General features: G+C 47.0%; 1 protein-coding gene across 1 annotated transcript in view; it reads right to left on the minus strand.

Moving 5' to 3' along the window:
• The window catches only part of LOC126440370 (uncharacterized), a 95,114-nt gene extending 83,931 nt beyond the window's left edge, over positions 1 to 11,183 (minus strand). Inside the window, exon 1 of the mRNA XM_050090658.1 lies at positions 11,073 to 11,183. Within this exon, the coding sequence (XP_049946615.1) occupies positions 11,073 to 11,183 (111 nt within the window). The remainder of the gene's footprint in view (positions 1 to 11,072) is intronic.
• Between the last annotated feature and the right edge of the window lie 1,084 nt (positions 11,184 to 12,267).

A 12,267-nucleotide genomic window follows, 5' to 3' on the forward strand; every position in this document is an offset into this window, starting at 1 on the left:
TCACTTCGCACCACTTTGTGCTTTCGTCCCTGTTAGTCCGCGTCATACCGTTGCCAAAAGGTGGCCTAACGGTAAATGTTCGCACAGGTACCGGGCCGGTCGCCACCCTGTGTCAGGGCCCGGGGTGGGAATTTCAGCCCCCCCAGCTCACCCAACTCTGCGGTACGACTGATACGGTATCACTGCCACACTACTTCCCTCACAAGCTCGCAAGTAAACGGATGACGCACCTTAGACGAAAGCAACAATGACAACATGTTAATGATGATTTAGTTCTAAATGTTTTGAAATGCTTAACTACTACATAACACTTTTTCAAAATTAATAAGCAAAAATATTAATATTATTAATAGTAAGACTGTATTAAAAACTTTCAGTGTTCGGCTCCACAAATTTAAATTATATTTGAAGTTTTACTCCAGTGCATGGGAAATAAACATCCCAGGTTGGGATGCATAAACTAAAACCAGAGGAGGGGATGGTCTGATGCAGATTGGGGGAAATCCCCCCCCATACCTCCCCCCCCCCATCCCCCCCCCGCCCCCCTGCAAATCGCACACTGCCCATATGACAATTTACACCTGCAGTGGGATGAAATTTGTAGTCTAGCATATGACATGTATGCTAGGTATCATGCTTCTTACTGTGAAAGTGCTGAAGAAGGGGTTGTCTACTCAGTCCACAGAAGCCATCACCGATCATCGTAATAGGCCGCTCGAAACACAACGAGATAATTACATCTGCACCAGATGTACGTATTGAATTTAAATCTTCTGCAAATTTCCTGGAACACACTGCCATGTATGCTCTAGTTCCACATGACTGTGTGATCAACTACCGCCCGCTCACAGGCGTTGTGCAACGAGCTGTATAAATGAACAGGTGCTGTGCCATACCTAGAGCATTCCACAATGGCATCTCAAGGTGTAAACATCATTGCAGACGCTCAGGGTTTCTATGATGGTGAGTGTAGACAGTTCATATTTAAAGATGTTGCATTCGTAGTGTACATAGAAGATGCCGTAATAATAGAGACATTCTCAGCAAACAAAGCGTCACCGAGGTCTTTTAAGGATGTGAAGTGCGTTGGAATTCACTGAGATTATACTGGCATACCATATAACGATATGGTGATGTCGCGTCTACTATTCAACCACACAGATACCATTATCTACGTGAAGGGGTAGGAGAAGATCTCGTGAATGCATCGAATCCTCATGTTTGTTGCTGTTCAAGACTTGTAATTCTACGGGTGCCCTGCTCTCCATTGACTCAAGAAGAAGAAGAAGAAGAAGAAGAAGAAGAAGAAGAAGATGTAAATTTACTTTTAGGCGGGGCAAAAAATAAATAATTTTTTACTTTACAACCTCTGTGTTCTTTTTTCAACCCTGTTCCAGCTTTGACAGTGTTCATTTTTAACCAGATACTACGTCTGTGAGTTTCTTCAAGCACCAGAGGTATAATTTTAGACATGTGTGCTGTATGTCTTTGGAAGTGGACACTGTCACATGCCTCCTGCTCCCATAACCCAATTCGGGCTGCACGATAGGGATAATTCCACGCAGCCATTCTGTATATTTTGCTATCATCGATCTTAAACTTGATCTCCTTTATAGCACTCACTCTTCAGCAAAACTAATGTCATTTATGAACAGACAGCCTTATATATATATATATATATATATATATATATATATATATATATATATACAGGGTGAGTCACCTAACGTTACCGCTCGATGTATTTCGTAAACCAAATCAAATACTGACGAACCGATTTCAAATACCGAACGTGAGGAGAGGGGCTAGTGTAATTGTTTAATACAAACCATAGAAAAATGCACGGAAGTATGTTTTTTAACACTAACCTACGTTTTTTTAAATGGAACCGCGATAGTTTTGTTAGCACATCTGAACATATAAACAAATACGTAATCAGTGCCGTTTGTTGCATTGTAAAATGTTAATTACACCCGGAGATATTGTAACCTAAAGTTGACGCTTGAAACATCCGACGTTCAGTTGCGTGTTGTAACAAACACGGGCCACGGTCGGCGAGCAGCATCTGCAGGGACATGTTTACGATGACGACCGTGTTTACGAGTGTGGCTGTAGTGCACTGTTGTGATTTGGTCTAGCTGTCGCAGTGTCCGCATGTAGCGCTTGCTGCTATTGTTATTCTGCATTCGTCTCCGCACGCAGACCAACTGTAGTACACCGTGTTACCAGACGTCTGTGATAGTGTAGTGTTGTAGGAACTGTGACCATGGTGTATTCGAACTCTGAAAAGGCGGAGATGATACTCATCTATGGCGAGTGTCGAGGAAATGCAGCTGAAGCCTGCAGGGTGTATGCAGAACGGTACCAGGACAGAGAGCATCCAACGTGCCGCACATTGCACAACATCTACCGCCAACTGTATGCAACAGGTATGGTCGTAGCACGCAAACGGGTCCGTAACAGGCCCGTCACAGGAGAAGCGGGTGCAGTTGGTGTGTTAGCTGCTGTTGCCATGAACCCATACATGAGTACACGGGACATTGCGAGAGCCGGTGGACTGAGTCAAAGTAGTGTCATGCGCATACTGCATCGTCACCGCTTTCACACGTTTCATGCGTCGCTACATCAGCAATTACATGGTGATGACTTTAATCATCGAGTGCAATTCTGCCAATGGGCATTAACAGAGAATGCGTTGCAGTTCTACCTGTTTACCGATGAAGCGGGTTTCACAAACCACGGGGCAGTGAATCTACGGAACATGCATTACTGGTCCGTGGACAATCCTCGCTGGCTCAGACAGGTAGAGCGACAGCGACCGTAGACTGTAAATGTATGGTGCGGAATCATTGGCAACCACTTCATTGGTCCTCACTTCATTGCAGGGGCCCAAACAGCTGCAACATACATCGCGTTTCTACAGAATGACCTGCCAACGTTGCTCGAAAATGTCCCACTGGAAACGCGTCAACGTATGTGGTATCAGCATGATGGTGCACCTGCACATTCCGCAATTAACACTAGGCTGACCCTTGACAGGATGTTCGACGGGCGTTTCATAGGACGTGGAGGACGCATAAATTGGTCAGAACTTTCTCCTGATCTTACACCTCTGGACTTCTTTCTGTGGGTTACGTTAAAGGAGAATGTGTACCGTGATGTGCCTACAACCCCAGAGAATATGAAACAACGTATTGTGGCAGCCTGCGGTGACATTACACCAGATGTACTGCGGCGTGTACGACATTCATTACGCCAGAGATTGCAATTGTGTGCAGCAAATGATGGCCACCACATTGAACATCTATTGGCCTGACATGTCGGGACACACTCTATTCCACTCCGTAATTGAAAACGGAAACCACGTGTGTACGTGTACCTCACCCCTCATGGTAATGTACATGTGCGTCAGTGAAAAAGACCAATAAAAAAGTGTTATCATGTGGACGTAATGTGCTGTTCCAGTCTCTTCTGTGCCTAATGTCCATCACCGTTCCCTTTGGATCCGTACGTAATTCGGTGCTCTCCGATACACACGATCGAACAGCGGAGGAGTGGTACTCAAGCGTCAACTTTAGGTTACAATATCTCCGGATGTAATTAACATTTTACAATGCAACAAACGGCACTGATTACTTGTTTGTTTATATGTTCAAATGTGCTAACAAAACTAACGGGGTTCCATTTAAAAAATCGTAGGTTTGTGTTAAAAAACATGCTTCCGTCCATTTTTTTAATGGTTTGTATTAACCAATTACACCAGCCCCTCTCCTCACGTTCGGTCTGTGGAATCGATTCGTCAGTATTTGATGTGGTTTTCGAAATATATCCAGCGGTAATGTTAGGTGACTCACCCTGTATATATATATATATATATATATATATATATATATATATATATATATATATATATATATATAACGCTATTGGGGACAGGGTTCATGTAAATACTGACGACAAAGACGTATAGTGACAAATGTTTTTCGTTTATTCAGTTGACACAAATATAACATACTTCTTGAGGTACAATATAATTCTTGAGGCACAATGTAGTTTTTGAGGTACGATATAGTATTCTTGAGGTACAATTACACTCTTATATTCCAGTTCAGATACTTTTACCTTACATACTACAAAATCAAGAATATTTTTTTTACAGTTTTTTTCTCCAATAACACTGGAATTTTTTTTTAAATCTACGCTAAAAACTAATGTGGAGATACTTTCTTTACTACAGCTAAATTCCACAGTCCCAGTAGCATAGCTTTTACAGTAATTCTGGTCGACTGTGCTCACTTAGAATCTAAATTGAACAGCCCCAATAGTAAAGATTTTTACAATAACAATTCTTATGGACTCTGAGCTACATAGATACACTCCTGGAAATGGAAAAAAGAACACATTGACACCGGTGTGTCAGACCCACCATACTTGCTCCGGACACTGCGAGAGGGCTGTACAAGCAATGATCACACGCACGGCACAGCGGACACACCAGGAACCGCGGTGTTGGTCGTCGAATGGCGCTAGCTGCGCAGCATTTGTGCACCGCCTCCGTCAGTGTCAGCCAGTTTGCCGTGGCATACGGAGCTCCATCGCAGTCTTTAACACTGGTAGCATGCCGCGACAGCGTGGACGTGAACCGTATGTGCAGTTGACGGACTTTGAGCGAGGGCGTATAGTGGGCATGCGAGAGGCCGGGTGGACGTACCGCCGAGTTGCTCAACACGTGGGGCGTGAGGTCTCCACAGTACATCGATGTTGTCGCCAGTGGTCGGCGGAAGGTGCACGTGCCCGTCGACCTGGGACCGGACCGCAGCGACGCACGGATGCACGCCAAGACCGTAGGATCCTACGCAGTGCCGTAGGGGACCGCACCGCGACTTCCCAGCAATTTAGGGACACTGTTGCTCCTGGGGTATCGGCGAGGACCATTCGCAACCGTCTCCATGAAGCTGGGCTACGGTCCCGCACACCGTTAGGTCGTCTTCCGCTCAAGCCCCAACATCGTGCAGCCCGCCTCCAGTGGTGTCGCGACAGGCGTGAATGGAGGGACGAATGGAGACGTGTCGTCTTCAGCGATGAGAGTCGCTTCTGCCTTGGTGCCAATGATGGTCGTATGCGTGTTTGGCGCCGTGCAGGTGAGCGCCACAATCAGGACTGCTTACGACCGAGGCACACAGGGCCAACACCCGGCATCATGGTGTGGGGAGCGATCTCCTACACTGGCCGTACACCACTGGTGATCGTCGAGGGGACACTGAATAGTGCACGGTACATCCAAACCGTCATCGAACCCATCGTTCTACCATTCCTAGACCGGCAAGGGAACTTGTTGTTCCAACAGGACAATGCACGTCCGCATGTATCCCGTGCCACCCAACGTGCTCTAGAAGGTGTACGTCAACTACCCTGGCCAGCAAGATCTCCGGATCTGTCCCCCAATGAGCATGTTTGGGACTGGATGAAGCGTCGTCTCACGCGGTCTGCACGTCCAGCACGAACGCTGGTCCAACTGAGGCGCCAGGTGGAAATGGCATGGCAAGCCGTTCCACAGGACTACATCCAGCATCTCTACGATCGTCTCCATGGGAGAATAGCAGCCTGCATTGCTGCGAAAGGTGGATATACACTGTACTAGTGCCGACATTGTGCATGCTCTGTTGCCTGTGTCTATGTGCCTGTGGTTCTGTCAGTGTGATCATGTGATGTATCTGACCCCAGGAATGTGTCAATAAAGTTTCCCCTTCCTGGGACAATGAATTCACGGTGTTCTTATTTCAATTTCCAGGAGTGTATTTATACACTTAAAAACTATTCTAACTTAGATGGCTAACGGCAGGTGAAAAACCTAAAAAATTATTCCATTTACCAGACGCACATGGTGCTTAGAAATATACGTTGACAGTCTGCACATGCATTGCATATGAACAAATAAATAAATATAAACATATTTTTTGTGTTTATGGTTTTTAATATTTTTGTGTAGGCTTTTTTAACATTTTTCTCTCACACACATGGTGTACATATAAATAAATTTTTCTTTTACTTTTTTTATATTTTTTTCCACACTTGGCCCATGTGCGTATATACACTTGAATCCAGTATACACATATATTTACACCACACACACACACACACACAAAATCACTTACACTATGAAATAGGGTTCTACTACTGCTCTGCAGACACACTCTCTCTCTCCCTCATTCTCTCACTCTCACTCAATCAGAGTCTACCATCTCTTCTCTTGCTAAACATGAGTAGTATGTGAGTATCGGAGAGTTTAAGTCCCCTCGTCACAAATGAGCCTTTTATCATCATAATATGACAGGCCGATTTTAGACTACACCACAGTGTACACCTCATGTGCTCTCGACTGGATATTGGTCTGTCGTACCATATCAGGCAGCTGTAGTGAAGCACCATGAACACCACTGCACAGGCACCGCTTCTAGTCTTCGATAGAGAGGACTCTCAATTCCATACGATGCGCATCCTTATCCCACCTCTGGGTGGCACCTTCCAATGGGCTGGCCGGAGTGGCCGAGCAGCTCAAGGCGCTACTGTCTGGAACCGCGAGACCGCTATGGTCACAGGTTCGAATCCTGCCTCGGGCATGGATGTGTGTGAAGTCCTTAGGTTAGTTAGGTTTAAGTAGTTCTAAGTTCTAGGGGACTGATGACCTTAGAAGTTAAGTCCCATAGTGCTCAGAGCCATTTGAACCATTTGGAAACTTCCAGTGCGGGAGTGCATGCATGTTTGATCACAGACCTACAAACTCCACATTTGGCAATCCTTTCGCCTCGTCCTTCATAAGGCTGATAACCTTCTTATTCTGTGGGACATCAGTTTTGGGGTGGAGCCTTCTTGTGGAACTCGCTCTAGACAGAGCGCCAAATAGGCGTGTGCATCATGCAAACTAATAGGGTATTTGAGTTCTCCCTCCACCACATGCCTTACATCAGAATTAGCTGCCACACCCCCCCATGATTTTTCCACGTAATCCCTTGCATTCGTCTTCGGTCACCCATGATTGCTGCTGTCGTGTCCATATAAGTTAATTATGCCCAGATACATTATGTAACTTGAATCAAGGAATACATTGAACGTGTCACTCATCCGTGAGCTGTTTGCCTTCACGTGCCTATGGACACAATGGCAAAGTCCCCCCATGGATCCCACGCTCAAAGAAAAGAAGCATGTCAGTATTGGTCTATAATTCGACACTGCACTTCGTTTTCTTGAGCACTGCGCCCAAGATGACCCAGGTGCCATGTAATAAAAGACGGGATTCAAACAGTATGTGACCATGCATAGACTTCATAATTTCTCAAAAACTTCTGCAAGAAAGCACATAGTTGTGTCCATGTAAAGTTGTACGTCCTCTCCTAAAGTGGACATTTTGAATTCTTACCAGACTTTTATGGCAAGCTCATACCTTGCATCCATTATGGCGTTGCCTGTAAGATTTCTGGAGAATGCAGTTATGTTGGGTAGTTGGGTTTCATTGAATTTCTCCATGTTATCCACATACTCGTAAGGCAAAACCCCTTCCTAGTCACAAGCTGAAATGTGTCCCTGTCGGGAAATGCAGCCTGAGGTAGAAATTCAATGACTTTCAGGAGTGTTGCCTGAAGAAACGTAGCCTATCAAGGAAGTGGAGCATAATTTTTGGCGTCATTCATTTGGAAGATGAAATGTATTTCTCGATGTTCTCATGTACAACACTGATCTGATTCTTCTCCCAACCACAACCAGACAAGTGCTCAACTAGACAGTGAGCGTCATACCCACTTAAATTATGGAAGACAATTTGTATGTGCCTTGGTAGCTGGTACTTCAAATTGCACACTGAACTGTCAGTGGTATTTATGAGGAGCTCCCATTTTTCTGTCTAACGGCAGCTCACAGATATAGCAGTCAACTGCATTATTATACAAATCATCATTCTCCTCCGATTGGGTAAAGGGGAACGTTGTCGCTGTAAAGCTTATCAACATCCGATGAAAGTCTTTCGAGCTCATTGAGCAGTCAAACCACAGGATTAACCCTGACATAAGACTTGTGGTCGTTAAGACTCGAATCATAGTATAATATTACTGGTATTTAAAAAAAATTTATATTATGTTAACCACTTTTGCTGCTGGCAATTCTTCTGAAATGCGAAAATAGTGCATAGAAAATTTTTACTTCTTTATGATGGAATTATATTTCGCAAACCAGCATCATATTCCCTAATCAGACCGACAAGAACGTTGACTGAGGGCATTGTTTAAAGGCCAATCACCGATCTCAAAATTATGCAGTTTGTGTAAGTATTGGAGCAAGGGGGACACGAGGACTCTCTGCATTGTTGCCAGATGCATTCAAGATGCCAGCTGTGACATTATTCAATATGGTGTCATGTAGACTTGGCAACAGCGCATCGCCTCATCCAAGATGGCAGCCATGACGTCATTCAAGATGACGGATTTTGGCAGGAAGTTTGAATTTTGGTGCCTGACCCCCCTCCCCAAGAAAAATGGCGGGAAGTTCAAATTCCAACAGGATAATGCACCGCACTAAGGTTATCTCTACTAAGGTCAGAAAATCGCGGGAACATAGCTCACTTGGCCTACCTCCACTAACCTAAGTCATCCTACTGCCACCTCTTCCTATGAACTGGCACCAAGTTTGAATTTTAGCAGTAAACAAAGGTTAATATGCATATCTCTACTAAGCTAAGAAAATGGCGGGAAAGAAAGGGCACTTGCTGTAACATCAGTCACCTAACCACCACCTACTCCTAAGGAATTGCGGGGAAAGGACTTGCAAATAATTCTTTATTTGTGAATTTTAAAATTTTCCCGGCGAATTGACTGTTCAAACAAATTTTGGGCTTGCAGCCGGTCGTCGTTCAATACTTCGCACGATATTTCAACTGGGCACCTGCCAGTCATCTTCAGGTGAGCCGTCGCAGACTGGCGATAAAGATCTCCGCTCCGCAATATATAGCGTACTGTAACTATTCTGCGCATGCGTCGAAAACTTGATAGTTGAACCAACACTGCCCGCCGGCAGCGCCCTCGCTGGTGGAATAGCGGAACTCAGTCGCCCTCTGCGTTGCTGTTTGCCACGGCCATCGACGCACTCTGTCGTCTTCGATTTGAGCAAATCGTGGAGATGATGGGATTCCATGCACTGTCCAGCTGGTAGCCGCTGTCACGGTTTAACAGATTTTCCGCCAGTCGTATTTCTACGGATTCTTTAATAATGGAGTCCCAGAAAGACGTTGCTGTAGACAAAATCATTGTTTTCTCATACTCCATTGAATGTCCAGCAGAAATACAATGTTCAGCAATAGCGGACTTGCTTGGCTGTCCCAGAAACAGTTAACACTCGCTTTCTTCACGTCTCAGCTTGTATGTACAGAAATTCTTGCACTAACAGAACCTGTTCTTGAAAATAATGCCTAATGCACTCTTCCCAGCGCTCCAAACGTGATTCCCTTCTTGCTCTCAACATATGCAAATTTTCTCACCGCTATGTAGAGGTTCCTGTATCCCAGTACAAAGGATGTGAATGAATAGAGCATTATGATACACTCTTATCGAATTTACCTGTAGAATTACTGATGGCACCGTTATCGAAGCTCCTCAGCCTTTTTTTCCTTCTGCGGACGAGACATTCAGCGGTTATTTTACACAGATCAACATATTACAACGACAACTAAACGTCGCAAAGCGCCATACATATCGCCAAACACGGGAAGACTCTTACTCAATCACACTGCTCCCTCACCGAGGACAGGAGCTTGAATATTAGAACGTGAAACCGACCTACGACCCATCAATATATCACTCCGTAGCCTACATAACGTCAAATACGTGAAGAATCCTACTCAATTACTGTGCTCCCCCACCCAGGACAGGAGCTTGAATATTCGTGCGCAAAACCGAGCTCCAACTCAGCAATATATCACCGTGTATTGTGTCGATGTTGTAAACGTACAGTTCATATCCTCTGCCAAACAAAATCATCCCTTTTACATCATAGCACCCTCAGTGGACCAAAGTCACACTCAGAACTGTTCTACAAATTCGCGATCGTTATCCCTCGACACAAATGCGTTACTCTTTCTAATCCGAACCGGCTTCCCTGCTTCCTTGCTTTTCTACTCACATCTCCAGACTCGGGGATTACAAGGATATGCCCATTTTCACCATAATATCATACCATCTGGTGATCATCCCTCCGGAATTACAGCTTCGGGTGCTCAGTTTGTCACACTGCAGGTACTGGTGTATGTACCGTATTAAAGTTTTGGCTCACTGGCATGTGTATTGGCCCAGCATCGATGGCGATGTTGAGCGCCTTGTCCATGGGTACACTGTTTGTGCGCATCACCAGGCAAGCAAGTACCCCTCAGTCGTTTACACCCTGGCCTGTGCCTCGCCGGCCCTGGGATCGCATCCATGTGGACTTTGCGGGCCGTTTTTGGGGTCCATGTGGTTACTCATCGTCGATGCCTACTCCAAACACTCATATGTTGTCCGCATGAGATCCACCACCACGGAGGCTCTGGCCCAGGTTCTCGCCACTGATGGCCACCCACACATGTCGGTCTCCAAAATGGTCCCCAATTCACGGCGTCCTCCTTCCACGACTTCGGTGAGGCCAATGGTATCAAACATATCCGTAGCCCCCCTTTCCACCCTTCGTCCAATGGCGAGGCAGAGAGGCCAACCATGTCGGCCCTCACCCCGTTTTTGAGAACCTATCGCACTACGCCAATTGACGGATGCAGTCCGGCAGAGCTCCTCCGTGGGCGACAGCCGCGGCCCCTGCTCCATTTGCTGCTGCCGCCCTCCTCCCGCCCCCACTGCCGGCCCTCGCAGCGGTATACCCCTGGCACGGCCGTGTGGCCCCGCGAGTACGGGCGCAAGGTGGATTGGACACCCGCCACGGTCGTCGCGGCCCGTGGGTGGCGTGTTAAGTCAGTGCAGACGTCGAAATGGTTGGAGCGCCGCCATCATAATCAGCTCCGCCCTCGTGCTGCCACGGACTCGGGCCGCCGCCTCCTTCCCTACCTCCTTTGGGTACGGACAGAGACCTCGGGTCACCGTCCCAGCCCCCGGTTGCCGTCTCTCCGCGGACCTGCCGCCGGCCCTCTCAGCCTCCGGGTGGATCGGCGGCTCCATCCCCCGCCCTGGACTCGGGATCGGCTGTCACGGATACCTCGTGGGTCCCTTCCTCCACGCCAGTTGCGGTTGATACGCCCAGTTCCTCTTGCCACTGCCGCCCACCTCGGCACCGTCCGCGGCGTTTCCGCCCCCACGTGCAAGTTTCAGGGGGGAGGGATCTGGCACCGCCGCCGCGGAATTTGAATCCGCGCCAGACGTCGTGGACGTCGAAGACACGTAGAGGTCTCTGCACTGACGCGCCGTAAGCTGTGGCGGCGCTCGCCTCCTGGCCCGCTTTTAGTGTGAGGGCGCTACAGTGGAACATGTGATTCCAGCGGCCAAAAGCGGCGCCCCCGATAGCGTACTTAATCGCTTGCCTTTCGCTGAGCCAAGAAGTCTAATCTCGAGTACGTCTGTTGACACATCGCCTCTTGTTAGGCAGCTTACTGACTTGATCTGTGTACGACTGGACGTGTTTGTTAGGTTTTCTTGTGAATCTGTTGTTCGATCTTATGGTTGTTTGTTCTGTCCTTCGTTGGTCGTGTCCCTCCTCTCCCGTTGTGCTGTTGTCCGCGGGTCACGCCGCGCTTTACGTCATTTCTACCCCGCGACCGTCCCGGTCGCAGTTACAACAGCTGCGGTCACCGCAAGGAGCTCTCTTGGGAGTCCAGTAGTTTGTATCCGATGCACCAGTGTTTACTGTAACTCTCGATAACTCCCAGTAAGAACGCGAAAGAGAAATTTGGTCGCAATTGAGGAAAACAAGATCCATTCGGTCTTTTTCCGAAAAGAAAAACTCGGCTGATTTCGCCGTATTAAACCACTCCTGGAAATCCATATAGTTTGTAGTTGAAACAGCGTGCGTCTGCCTGTGACACTCGAACTATCTCAGTAAGGATGGGACATAGAAATTGTGTCGCGATTAAAAACTACAGGCCACATGCAGGCCTTTCTCAGGGAGACTAACACGGCTACTATCACCCCATGGAGCACTGTTGGGAGTCCAGTAGTTTGTATCCGATGCTCCACTGCCCACTTACTGTAACCCTCGAACACTCCCAGCAAGCACGCGACACAGAAATTTCGCCGCAATGGAAACGAA

This window comes from Schistocerca serialis, unplaced genomic scaffold, assembly GCF_023864345.2.
Source record: "Schistocerca serialis cubense isolate TAMUIC-IGC-003099 unplaced genomic scaffold, iqSchSeri2.2 HiC_scaffold_1362, whole genome shotgun sequence".
Classification (NCBI taxonomy): Eukaryota; Metazoa; Arthropoda; class Insecta; order Orthoptera; family Acrididae; genus Schistocerca; species Schistocerca serialis.